The following is a 14,798-nucleotide window of genomic DNA, read 5'->3' on the forward strand; positions in this document are numbered from 1 at the left end:
ACTATATACAAACTTCTGGTTTGGACTGGAAGTTGTTATTTCAATTCAAAAGTTTTCTTCGGGACAGTTAGATAGATGACTGCATTTATTGTTACATGAAAAATATAACATACAAGGACAAGACACTATTAAAATCAAAGCATATATTTTAAATTAAATAAATTATTAAAATATGATAAAAATTGCAGCTTGGCATTGTGACAATGTCACAATAAATAATTGCTTGTAGTATTTAAGATGCCCAAAAATGTTAGTATTTAAAAAAAAATTAAAGCTTTAATTTAAAATATATGCTCTCCACCTTAAATTAGTAGTAGCTTGCCTCTGTACATCATACTTTTCCTTTAATGATAGAGTTGTGTCGGTCATCCATCTAACACCTTACAGAGGAGAATTTTTGAATTGCAATAACATGGCTTCTGATTTTCATCGGAAGTTTGTATATCATTAAGTGGGACCTCCTGCCCTAAGGTTTCAATATTTGGTCTCATCTTTCATCTATCTAACTCCATTCTCAAGATTAAGGAAAGATGGATGGATGGAAATACAGATGGATGACAGTGGGAATTTATAGGTCTAAATTTTTTCAAATTGCAGCCCAATGAATGTGAATAAAAGTAAGGTAATGGTGTTTGAACACAAAGGTAAACAAATGGATTGCATAATTGTGCTGGATGATGAACTGAAACAAGTGAATGAGTTTGTATATTTGGGAGGAATGGAAAAATTGTTTTCTTATTGCATTTGGACAGTATCAGATATGTTGTAATAACATGGTGTCTGTTATTAGAATATTACAGTATTATGAAAAACAGCAGTGTATCCAACTAGCATATCTATATATTGGGAAACACGTTTTATAACCAAGATAATGTGTGTGCTACCAGCAAATATGCAAGCTATTCTTTTGCAGCACAATCTTACTAGAAAGGAGGACTTGTGTTGCTATGAATAAATTGGTACCAACCAATAAATATGTTCTGAAGATCAAACAGAAGGGTGAAAAATTTTATGGTAACTAAAATTTCTCCATAGTCAATGAATTTGATAATGGCACCACTTTCAGTTGTAACTATTTAGATGAGAAGCTGGAAATTAGGGAAGATTCAAAAAGTGAGTAAGGGAGGCTCAACTGATTCCTCTGACAAAATCATACCATTGCTTAGTCACGGCTCCTAACAATCCACAAATTTTCTCAGTGGATGTGAATTGAATGCATTGCTTACCTTTTTAGATGCTGGATCCACAGTCAATCTAATTTGTCTTAAACTTGTGGATAAATGCAAACTAAAATCCCATCAGATACATGGTTCTAAAATCATTTAATGGAGCATTTACTGTATATAAAGGTGTTTTGGCCTGTATGAAGTTTAGAGATTGTACTCAACATATGCTTGTAGAAATGATTATTACAAAGGAAATGGACTATAACGTATTGTTAGAAATTCAGACATTAGAAAAATTGAATATCTGCTGGAAATTTTGTAAACAGAAATGCAGTGAGGGTATGGGAGTGACTAAATCATTTCTGGTTATCATAAACGAACCTACTTGGATAACATATGCTAAGGCTATGAAGGAGAATGCTTGTAATGTTATCTGTTATTTGGATAATTTACCATAATTCAATAAACTAACTACTATTGTCAGGGATTGTGGGATCTATGTTTAGTTTCAAGCAGTGGGCCAGAGACAGGAACATCACATTGAAAACCATGCCACCTTATCATTCTGCTGGGAATGGAGTGTGTGAGATGAAGATATGGGGTCTGAAAAAATTCGTTAATTGCTGTCCAGACTTCAAAGGTGGATGGAAAAGTTGCATTTCACGACAAAAATTATAGTTGCAATTCTTATTTAAATTGCTCTCTGTTGTTCAAATGGCAATGTACAGTTGTTAAGTATGTGACTGACAGCAAATTTGATATTGAAGATTTAAGTCTGTATGAAAAGGAGCATATAGAAGAAGAACAAATGAAATATAGAGACTCCATCAAAAAATATTATGATCAAAGCATGTGGGATATCTGGTAAAAATTAAAGTATGTTCCTGATTTTAGTTCAAAGTGGCACAAGGGGAAAATGTCCAAATGATAAAGGACCTGATTGTGTTGACTATATAATTATCTATAATATATTTCTTAGACATCAGGATTCAAGTAGCTGATAGCAAATTCGTCACAGCAATTTACCACAAGGCTACTTCCGTCCCCCTATTCATACCTTCCAATTCAGCAGACCCTTGGTCATATAAAACATCCGCATTCCTCACTCTTGTGGCCAGAGTTTACTTCCATTCTACACAGTTGTCTGATACCAACAAGGAACTGGAACATCTCAAACAAGTAGCATACAACCACGGATATAGCCACACGTTTATCGACAATCTGTCATACCAACATCTATTTCAGTCATCTAACAAGGTTAACAAAGCAGAAACAAAACGGGTGATCTTAGACTATGAGCTGACACTACATCGCATATATAGAAGGATCGCAAATAGTTTAAATGTACTCATTGTCTATAGAAGGAAACCCACCATTTTCCTCCTCCTCTCTAACACGAAGGACGATAATGAAGATGCTCTGGCTCCTGGGATTTACCACATCCCCCTATATGACAAGAGGTTTGACAGATTACTAGCTTACATAGGATCCACATACAGATCGCTGCAAGCCAGACTAAAAGATCATAAATATGACGTGCTAAAAGGTAACATCAGTATGGCTTTAGCACGGTATGCCAGCGATCCAGGGATTTCCCCCTGTTGGAACCAGGCCAAGCTAATACACAAGGTTTTCGACAGGCAAAATATAAAAATTGTAGAAGCAGTAGAGATCTACAAGGCGAGCATGAGTGGAAACTGCATCAACACGGATGTCATTCCTGTATCATCAGCGTGGAAACACTATCTAGACTCATAATATACGTCATACATGATACATCACAGCCGTTTTTTGTTTTTTTAAAAAAATTTAAAAGGCAGATAATCGTTCTATGTATAGAATGGTTTTTCCAGTTGATATTTCCTGAGGAAGGCCAATAAATTTAGTGGCCGAAAATGTTCGATATGTGTTTTTGACTTTTATTTGCTGGAAATTTTGAATTTAGGTGTGATTTGCGAGTGTATAATTATCCCGCATCCAGTGTTTGGAAGCATGCAAGTCATTCCAAAGGAAATTATCATCTTTGGAACTGTAATATTCTTGATATGAAATGCTGTTTTCCAACAGTAAAATTCTTTGTGTTTGGTCTAGGCTCTTGAGGCTGCTTCCTATGTCAGGTATGTACTGATGAGGTTTGTATATGAGTGACAGTGCAAAAGAAGGTCCAAATCTCATAACTTCTAGTATCTGAATAATGATATAGTGGCTACTAGGGCAGAAAAATCAAAAGCTATAGTATTGTTGAAATGAGCCACATACAGAGCAGCCATCTTGGAGTACATACTAAGTATGGAATGTGTTACAGCCCCACAGGATTTTGCTCATAGGCTACACTCCAGAGTCATATGTTTTGTTAACACACCTATGGCTGGAGTCCTTCAAATGCAAAAGGCCTCTGTTTTGGCTTCTGCATCTCCTTGCATCTTTGTGTTTGACGAAGTGCACAAGGAAGGCACATAGATGAGACCTATGGTGGATAAAACTACCTCCCGTACCATTCACATCAAGAGGATTTTATCAACCATTTTATCTCTGATTGCCTCCAAACTTCCCTTTTTGTCATTAACAGCCCTAACATGATACTACAGAGACTACGCACTCTTACTCTGGAATTGTGGGTGGTCTTTACAGTATTTGACTTCATCTTTGTATTCATCAATCAGGATTGAACCATTCTTTTATGAGCTACAAGACTTTCTTTTTGCAAACATCAAATGTTCTCACGAGTACCATTTGTCCATCTTGGAGTTATTGCACTTAATCTGTCATTCTTCATTCTTTACTTTTGAAGGGGCTATTTATCTCCAAGCTAGGGGAATACCAATGGGGAGTCCCATTTCCAGCACATTCTGTGAACTGGTAGTAAGACAGAGCAAGCTACTGTCTTTTGAGAACATCTTACTGTATTCCCAGTATGTCAATAACATATTAATTGTTTGGTTTTATGAACCACCCTTCCACAACTTCCAAGTTGCCATCAATAACATCCCTTACAGTCTAATTCCATGTCTGGAGCAAAATAGTGATCAACATGTGCATTTTTTTTGGATCTCACTTCGAGTAACAGCATTCTCATTACAGATGCTTTTTGTAAGACAATGTACAATTTATTCTTCATATCACTATGTTCACACAATCCTCCAATGTACAAGTCAGCCATTTGCAGGGCCTTCATCTGCAGATTTGTGGCTACACGCCTGTTTATTATTTTTATTATTATTATTAACCTGTATAGTTTTAGTTTAATTTAAATTCTAGAATTTTCCTTCCTTCCAATTTCTTTCTTCCTTTGTCTCGGACTTCGGAGAACGCGCCCCACCCCTAACCCATCAGGAGGTAGGGTTAGAACAATAGACGGCAACAAGGCTGGAGGGGAAAAAGAGAGATTCGAAAATTATTCTTGGGCCAGACTCCGAGAGAGAAGGACAAGCGGCAAGAGACTCCGAAACGGAAGGTCGGGAAGTGCTGCAGAAGGAGGCCATAAGAATCGGATCGTTGATTATAGAAAAGGAAACCCCGAAACGGACCCGAATTGTTCTAAAAGGAGAACAGCTGCAGAAAGAAGCCGAGACAAGGAATGGTGGAGAACCAATAGAAAAATTGGGTACCCTCTGTCCTTTAATTCTTCCTATTTCCCCTTTCTATCTTTTCTATCTCTTAGTTTAATTTAGTTTTAAGTTAGTTTTAGTTTAGGTGCACAACTAAATTGTCGGGAGGTAGTTACCGAGAAAGAAACTACCGGTCTATTGGTACATCTGATTGCTCGGGATTTTGGAAACGTGTGTAGGTAAACAGCGGGAATCCGAACTTATTCTGTAAATATATTAATGTTAGCGCAAAATTAAACTTGTTAATTAGTAAAACGTGTCTGTGTTTTCCTGTCCGCGCTGTACATTTTCACACTGTCACAGCTTTGGTATGCTTGACCTGGCATTTGATTGTATTTGAATCTTCCTAACTATTATTATTATAGTGGAGAGTATACTTACCCCTACAAATGAGGGTAAGTGCATCCTCAAGGATTATTTTTAAAAAAGTAACCTATGGCTCAAAAAAGAACACCTATTTGAGACCTGTAATATTCACAACCTGTTGCTTTTGCAATTATAAAACCAGTTAAGTTATTCCAATAATTAGTTTTTGAAATCAGATAATCTTTGTTTTGCCTCACTGGCTGAAACTTTCAAATTTTGGAATTAAGGGTGCATTTAGCTTATCCAACCTTCACAAACAAGCTATTTAATATTAATTCTAAATATTTCAAACTCTAACTATAAGAAATTCTTCTGGAAGGTCTCAAATTTATACACAAATAAAGCTACATTGATCTCATTGACAATAAAATGCTTGAATAAATGCAGATTTCTTATTAAAAAAATTAAATTATACAACTAAAACAAAATGTTGAGTAAGCTACGAGAAATATTTGATCCCGAAAAAGTAAAAATATTTATTCTATGAGACATCAAAGCTTATGATTTTTTCACAGATCAGCATTATATAAAAACAGGAATGAACTGTTTAAAGTATTATTTTATTTTTAAAGATATTTATTATTATTAATTAGCTCAGCATTATTTTAAATTACATCATTTTCTTATGTCTTACTACTGATTATTTTTTAATTAAAATTTATTATTACTTACAGTCACACATATACATACATACATATACCTAGCAGAGTCCCAATTATCTGAGCTAAAATGGACTAAGACTACCTTGGATAAATAGAAACTTAGATAGATGAATGNCAAGGTATCATTATACCTAGGTGTTCTGCTATGAATCTATATAACTATTGTTGGTGGCCTAGCTTTATCTACATTTGGTCTTAATTGCATGCCTGATTTATGGGTCTTGACAACAGCAAACTTCCTCAGGATGTCTGGTAAATGTATAATTACCAGATTGAAGTGCAAAACCATGGTGAGTGGTGTTTTGATTAATTTGTTAATGATGTTTTGAAGTGCTTTTACATATTCATTGTTTATATGCTCACATTCCATAGACATGATATAGCTTTCCAGTATTGTAATGTATAACAACCTCTTCATTAAAACTATTACTTGACTTCTGTCAGCTATTAATTGCTAAGTCTTTGTTATCTTGTTTGATGTTTCCTAAGGTGAAGTCTGTATACCAATGAAAGAATTCCTTACAGGTGTGATTAACCTTGATAACAACTTTTCAATTTCCGGTAGAATTTTGTCAGGATTTAATGATGTCAGTTTAGGTGCAAACATTCTGTCAAATGTAAGGGCTTGTTCTAATACTTTCAGTGAAGTGATATTATCTTAGTGTGTTAATAGCTGTTATATTAAAGTATTGTGCCATCTTTTTTGATTATAGAGTAACCATCTCAATTTCTTAAAATATATTCTATATAGAATGTGGGGTTATTTCTATTTCTAGCCCAATTACTCTTCAATTGATTTCTGATAGATGGTTTGAATAAGTTGTTCTTTAGATTTATAAGTTTGGTAAACTGAGCATACATAATTCTTCTTGAATTTTGAATAGTTTTTCATAGGCATATGAATCTAGGCTTTGGTAGCAGTGATTGGCATCTGTTAGATAACTTAAATCTGAAATGACATGGTAAATACTTTATTTCGTTTGCATTCAAAGAGGAACCTAGTTTTTCTTTTGCTCTGATATTTATTTATTATGGCAAAGCCATAGTAGATCATTCAGATGTTCAAGCTGGAACCTCAGTTCACAATATGGCAAAATTATAACCTTACTCACTATTTCCAGCAGATAATGAGCAATTGCTGCTGCAGGATCAAAGTCAGAGGTGCATTATACTTGAATATGAAGGTAGACTCAGCTTCACCACAAATTAATTGCTAAGTACTGTGGGGTCTGGCTAACATATTGTTGCAATATAATAGAATTTTCAATTATATAAGAAAATCAAATACTCAACCAGAATGGAAAGAGTTATCAGAAAAAAATTTGGTGATTAATAAATCAGATTTAGCATACATGAGTATGTTAAAAGAATTTTGAATTTAGGTCTGAACTTGAACATGCTCTTTAAGAATGATGCATTAAAAATGGAGGCACATATAGATTTGATGTTACAAAGACTACCGGTTGATAAAATTATAAGGGAAAAACTTACGGGAAACATAACTGAAAATTTAAAAAAGTATGTGAAAAGGGAAAATGATAGACCACAGATAGTAGAATATAGAAGTACACTAAGCAATAACTTTACCAGAAAACTGAAACTGTATGTGTAGAGTAAAGAATCATGCCTAAATGCATGATTCCAGCAAAGAAATGCTTAACTTCAATGTTCAAATGTTTTTGGCCACTATTTTATTGGCCCTCTTCAGGAAATGTAAAACAGAAAAACCATTCTATAAAACTGTTTTCCTGAAGAGGGCTGATAAAATAGTGGCCAAAAACATTTGAACATTGAAGTTAAGCATTTCTTTGCTGGAAATTTTGCATTTAGGCATGATTCTTTACTCTACACACAGTTTCAGTTTTCTGGTAAAGTTATTGCTTAGTGTACTTCTATATTCTACTATCTGTGGTCTATCATTTTCCCTTTTCACATACTTTTTTAAATTTTCAGTTATGTTTCCCGTAAGTTTTTCCCTTATAATTTTATCAACCGGTAGTCTTTGTAACATCAAATCTATATGTGCCTCCATTTTTAATGCATCATTCTTAAAGAGCATGTTCAAGTTCAGACCTAAATTCAAAATTCTTTTAACATACTCGTGTATGCTAAATCTGATTTATTAATCACCAAATTTTTTTCTGATAACTCTTTCCATTCTGGTTGAGTATTTGATTTTCTTATATAATTTTTTTTCTTTATCTATCTAATATCTATTAAATTGTTTACAATTACTGTATCACAATTATTATATTTACTATTTAACGATGTTCTTTTTAAACTAGATTTTAACTGGTATGTGATGTGCTATAATCCTCTTTTCTAAAACTTAACTGTTTCTTTATTTATTAATGTTTCAATTTTTCACACTGAATGCTTCTGAATATTCTGTCATATTGACACCAGAATTCTCATAGTAGCTGGAGTGGTTTCTGCTCTGAGATGACGTATTAGATAATCAACATCTGTCTGGATCTGCTCTAAAATCTGTATTTTCATTATTGAGTAAAGTAAAAAGAATTCTTAAAATGCATTCCAGAACAAAAATCTCATTATTTGAATTTGCAATGGTAAAGATCCAAGGAAGACATCTCTAGGAAGTTGAAAACTTTATTGCAAGACTGAAATTATCTGCTGGGAAATAGTGAGTAAAGTTATAATTTTGTCATACTGTAAATCTGTCCAGATATAATAAACTGGTCAAACTTATAACATTAATAAATTTGACAACATATGATAAGTTAGTAAAAAAAAAGAAAAAATAAAAGTGACAAAGATAAACATTTAGGTTAGGGTTCAATGACTGCTGGTTTTTAGTCACATTGTTTTTATCTGGAGACTATATATACTTATAGAAATATTGTAGTGTTTTGTTTCATTGTTTACAATATTACTTATACATAGAATAATACAATTAAAAGAAAGATTACAATATTTTATTTTTATATCTGAATTATAGCGGTGTTTCTTTTAAGTTAGTTATTGTTCTAGAGAATTAAAAATACACAGAGTTAATTAAAATCAAAAACATAATACAAAAATAAGACATTTTACATTGAAATAAATTGGCCTTGAGAGCTACATGTTGGATAAATATCACGTGAAATGAAGTTGAGCTATTTAGAGTTTAGGAAAGATTTGCCAATTGTTATCTGCTGAACAAGCATAAACATTATTGGCATGAAGCATAGAATCATTAATAAATTGAATATTTGCCAATTAAATGGTATTTGGAACAATTTATGAAGAATAACTGCATTTTATATTTACAGATAATTCTGCAGATTTTATTTAATTTGTAATTAAGTTTTAAATCTTTTATTTCAGTTTATTTCATATTAATATATTGAATTTTTGTTGTATTTCTTATTAAATTTAATAAGAAATACAACAAAATTTTGTTCATAAATTAAAGATTATTCGAATTTATTGTTTATATTTGATTTATTATTTAATATTCTAATATTATTTAAAAATTTAATGTAGCAGTTTTTGATGGTAATAATCATTGTTTATTATTAATAAATGATGATCACAAATAATAACTAAATAATAAATTAGAATTGATCACATTTAAAAAACAACCATTTAAGAATAAAAGGAAGTAAAGGTGATTATCTTAAATTGTAAACAAGTTTTAATAGATGACCTTTGATTTATTTAAAGTAGTAGTAGTAGTAAGATATTAAAATGTAGAATGCTGTTTGATGCCAAAATACTCAGAATGAGTTTTTTATTTTGTTACTCTTATAATATTGCTTCATATTTTGTTATTAAACTGATTAAGAAAATATGAAATAGTTTTTGCCATGCTGTAAAAAATTTGGAAAAGTTTTTATTGTGATTAATACTACTGCGAGGCACTTTTTTAAAATCATCATAACACCTCATTTTTCGACCATTCGTACTCATTTTTCAAACAACAGTAGAGACCAGATTTTCATCAAAAAATGCATCTTTTATGTCACATTAGTCAAAATTGCCCCAAAATGACTATAAAGTATCAAAATTTTAACATTTTCTAGAAAGTGCCAATTTTCAGACAAAACTGATCAAAATGAGACCAAATTGAGGTCAAAAACGATTTAAAAAAAGACAATATTTAGTCAACAAATTTCATGTTATGTGTCTGTTTACTATTTCCCACATCTTTGGTTCCTGTTTTAGACAAATTTGAAATCACTCATCTTTACTTAAATTTTACATATAAATTTCAACTGAACTTGAAGCTGGCATAGTTATTCTCTGGTACTGTACAGGAAAACATGGACTACCATAAAACTTGGATTCTCCACTCTCTCTCTCTCTGATTTCTTCTCTTACCCCCAAACTCCCAAATCTTTCGAACAATTCAGACAAATTTTGTGTAGTTAGTCTCTACAATCCTCTAAAAAATATAACCTATTTTAAAACTCGGACTTTTTAAAACTCCGTCCTCACAAATTGACAAACTATTTGATTGATTTGCACAAAATTTTGCATAGTTACTCTCTGCCACCCTGTGGGAAACATGTTACTCTATAATGAGGATAACTCAACTCTCTCCCTGAGTTCCCATACAATACTGGGCATTCTTTGCTAGTGTTTTATAAAATCAAAGTTAAGAAACCTTCAGTATTATTATGCAAATAATTTTTTCTACAGTTTTGATTCCATTAAAAATTTAAATTTATAATTATAATGAATATTTTGTAGTAAATAATTTTTAATAATTTTATATTTATAGGAATTATTTAAATTTTGTTACAGAAGAACTGAAAGATCCCTTTAGGTAAAGTTAAGGAATATTTTTATTTTAGATTTTATTTTAAATAATATCTTAATGTACGAGTATAAAATTTGGGAAAGTTTGATACTTTTTTAAAAATATGTATGTAATGTTAACATTTAAAATATTTATGCTAATACAAAGAATAAAACTTAATACAGTGGTACCTTGTACTTTGAACGACTCTAACTTCAAACACTTCAGAGTTTGAATGCTAAATTTGACAAAAATTTTCCTTGGAGTTTGAATGATGCTTTGAAATTCAAACTGTGCAAAATATACACTCAAAGTATAAACACAATTTGTTGTGGATTCAAGTTGTCTCTCACTCTTGTATTTCACTTGTGTGTTTTTTGTGCTTTTATCACTTTAATTTTGGTGTGTTTAGTTGTGTACAGTATATTGTGTGTTGTTTGTTGATTTTTAACAATTTCTGTCTGTAATTTTTTTTTGTCAACAGCTTTTGGGTACCCTGTATGATTTGTATCCTTTAGTTCAAAATTTCTTAAATAATACTTTTTCAATGTTCAAAGATTAGCAGCATCTTTCTCCTACACATTACAGATTGTTTATATTGTTTGTATAGTGTTATATCCTCTCCAAAAACCAATAAAGCCTATATCCAATATGCTTTTTATCTGAAGACATTTCAACTTGATGTTGAAACAAAATGAGAAGAAATAAGTTTAAAATAAGCTTTTAGATAAAGAACAAAATTTCATGTTAGCAGTAATTTGAGATCATGTTCTTTATAATTGAATGTTATAATTAAATCACACATCTATGTTAAGTAACGACAACTGTTAGTAATACACCAAAACTTCCTGTTGAACACAATACAACCTTTACTTATCAACCATTACATTTGAGAAGTGTATGGAAGCAACAGAATCCAAAAGGAAGATTGTAATAATGATAATTGAAATGAGAAAGGAACTTATCACAAAGCATGCAAGCAATACAAGTATGGCAGATTTAGTGGCCATGTTTAAGATGCTGATGTCAATGGTATGCAACTAGTTAATGCAATTTTCTATTTTATTATACAGTATTTTCATATATTTCTAATTGTTTTTGTATTTTGATGTATCATAGGGCATTTGATTGAGTTATTTTTACCTTAAATTTTGTGTATTTGCTGTTTTAAGTTTATCGAAATGGGTATTATTCAGGGTCTGGGAATGGATTGGCTTTCCATTATTTATAACAAGAAAAATTGCTTCAGACTTCAAATGAGTTAAAGTTCAAATGGCTCCTGGAAAGAATTAAATTCGGACTACAAGGCACCACTGTAAATAATGATATATTAAGTTTTTTCTTTATTATGTTTAATATATATAATTATAATACATATGTATATTAAATATATTTCTTATATATTAAGAAATACATTTTGTATTTATGGAGGTGCTATACAAAAGCAAAGAAATCCACAAAAAATCAAAGTTGAGTTTACAATTGATTTTTTTTTTCTTCAGCCTCATTCCTATCTACTGTTATAGTCGGTTTCATTCAAAAAAATATGCACCCAACACTTCTTGAGTTTTGAAAGTTCTGTGCAAAAAAGAACATCTCTTTACATGTGCTCCAAGCAGAACAAAACATATCCATTGCAATCTGCCTCAGCCAATGATGAGCTATGATTGAGTCACGTGACTTCCAGAATGCAACTGGTGGTTTTGCTTTTGTGTCATTTTGTTGTTCTGTTGGAACAGAGATTTTGATGTTAAAATGTTGTTTATTAGTACACATTTTATTATACAGTGTATTTCAATGTTATAATTGAGTGAAAATGGATAAAAATGGTTTGATAAGTGTAGAAGAAGGCAATGTTGGATCTAGAAAGAAACCTAAAACTGTTGGAGTATGGGCAAAGAAGAAAATACAAAAATACAGTGCTCCTTTGGGATGAGATTTGAGGATGTAAGTTCGCTGACCTGGTGGAGATTGGAAACTTTTTATTCCACTCTCGGACACCAGTGAAAGTTCGCCGACTTCCGGGGGGGAATCGTTAATCCCGCGTCAGAATGATCAAGGGTCGAACGCGTGTGGGTGTGGTGGAGGAGACACAGATGACAANCCCAATTTGCACAATCTGGCGTTACACATTTATTGAAGCTACTGGACATGGTTAAAAATTAAGACAGCGTAAGCACAATTATTCCATATATTACATGTTCTGACAAGTAAAGAATTTTCAGAGTCCTGGCACAAATAAGCTACGTATTGATTATCGACCATTTGTGACATGCCATAACGAACAAAAATTAAAAAAAAAAAAACTAATAGGGTAGGTTTAAAATTAATAAATACAAATGTATTCTGACAGTGAATGAGATAATTATGCTTTTTATTTGCAAAATTTCTTAACTTTAACACAAAATAAGAAAGAAAGTGAATTTTTAAGAAATTTGCGGGATTTCCTGGGATATTTCCCGAGTTAGAAAAACAACCAGGATCCCGGAATCCCGTTTGAGAAACACTAGTATAAACAAGTGTTATGAAACAGAACCAAACTTGAAGCAGATGACCCAGAAAAAGAAGAAAATAATGGGAACCTGTGTGATTGTTTGGGAGAAGACATTAATTGTTCATCCCTATTTTGTAAAATGCCATGTTTTTTTGATAAGTCAAAGTAGTGACCAGTATAACAAAGTGAAAAAAATGTAGTGGCCAGGCAAAAGAAAACATATCCACTCTGTCCAAGAAAAAAGAAACATATTTCTATTTTAATGTCATATAATTAAATACTAACTATATTCCTATCAAAAACTGCCTTCAAATATTGATGTTAGATACAAAGTGAAAAAAATTAATAAATTTTTACAGGTGTGTGGTGTAAAATAAATTCAATAAGTGTTTTGCATTTTTCCAACAATTGTTTAGAGTGGACTTGTTTACTTTTGCATGGCACCTCCACATTTGTCATTTTTCCAATATAAACCAATATAAAATTAATTGATATAATGTGAAAGATATTTTTTAAATTTTTAATAAAGAATAGATATTATAAGGTTTTAAAATTACAGTAAAACCTCTTCTGATGATCAATCTGATAATGTGAAGGGGGTGGTCGTTAGAAGAGGTTTTACTGTAATTTCTTAGAACAGAATTTTTATTCCACAGGACTCATTGTTTTTAACTTAATCTCTTTAACTGATCAATGATCACCTTCAGGTCTTCCTCCAGGTGACCTGTATTGTAATTTTTCAGGATAACCAGTAGTGGAATATAACCTGCAGTGTCATATCCACAAGTTTCCAGAGAAGGTTCATGTATTTTCCTGTACTGTAGTGCCATCATTGTGCCACCATTAAGATACTGCAAGATCTAGGTAACTGCAGAACTATAGAATTGAGAATATAATTGATTTTGAAAGAACTAATAGAAATTTGTTCATAATGCCCACTTTGTTAGTAATTGTAAGGGATATAATGTTTTTTAAATTATGAAGAGAGTATTTTTAGACAAATTTAATTTTTTTTTTAAATAAAGCAAGAAAGTATGTTACATGCATGGTGGGGAAATATGATTTAAAAGTGAAAAAAATTTAAAGTAAATTTAAGGAAACCTAAATCTTATTTTATTTTTTTGTTTCTAGAAAATAATTGGCAAAATTTTCTTAAAATTTTACTAATATTCCATTGTTATTATCTATTAGGAAATATTTATATCACCATTTAATTCATAAAGTAGTCCAAAATATTCACAAAATGTAATAGAATAAAGACTAATGCAAAATTTTTGAATTTTTGCATAGTTTATTCTACAAACTTGTATTTTCTAATTTATTTTCACATGTACAGTTGTTTTCACTAATTAGTACTATAAAATCATGGAATAATGACACAAAAATGGTCACCTTTTGGAATACCAAGCTATATTTGAATATATTATTTTAGAAGTAAAGTCTGTGATTACCAAGAAATGCTTAATTATAGGACTCTTATAATTATTTTTCAAGTAATAAAGTATGTGAAATTTTAATTAATAAACAGGTCACAAAACATTTGTGACCTATTTATTAAAAATTAGAGAATTTCTAAGACTTATAATGGTCACAGGTATTATTAGGAAACCGCGCCTAAGCATGTATTTTACAATTGAAGATCTTTTCTCTAAACCATTTCTTTCGAGTGTGATGTCGAGCAACTGCTTTCTGCTCTTATTGTCATATCTGCATTTTATAGACAATAATCAAGCTTCAAAAAACTGCATAAATTGCATA

The 14,798-nt window shown here is 31.4% G+C and overlaps 1 protein-coding gene across 5 annotated transcripts in view; it reads left to right on the plus strand.

Moving 5' to 3' along the window:
* Positions 1 to 14,798, plus strand: part of LOC111638538 (Y+L amino acid transporter 2-like) — a 118,769-nt gene that overhangs the window by 70,009 nt on the left and 33,962 nt on the right. For all 5 annotated transcript variants that reach the window (XM_023384258.1, XM_023384256.1, XM_023384259.1 and 2 more), the window contains exon 5: positions 10,529 to 10,573. In XM_023384258.1, the coding sequence (XP_023240026.1) occupies positions 10,529 to 10,573 (45 nt within the window). The remainder of the gene's footprint in view (positions 1 to 10,528; positions 10,574 to 14,798) is intronic.

The sequence above is a fragment of the Centruroides sculpturatus genome, unplaced genomic scaffold (genome assembly GCF_000671375.1).
Source record: "Centruroides sculpturatus isolate CEXI.00-Female unplaced genomic scaffold, Cexi_2.0 scaffold1167, whole genome shotgun sequence".
Lineage (NCBI taxonomy): Eukaryota > Metazoa > Arthropoda > Arachnida > Scorpiones > Buthidae > Centruroides > Centruroides sculpturatus.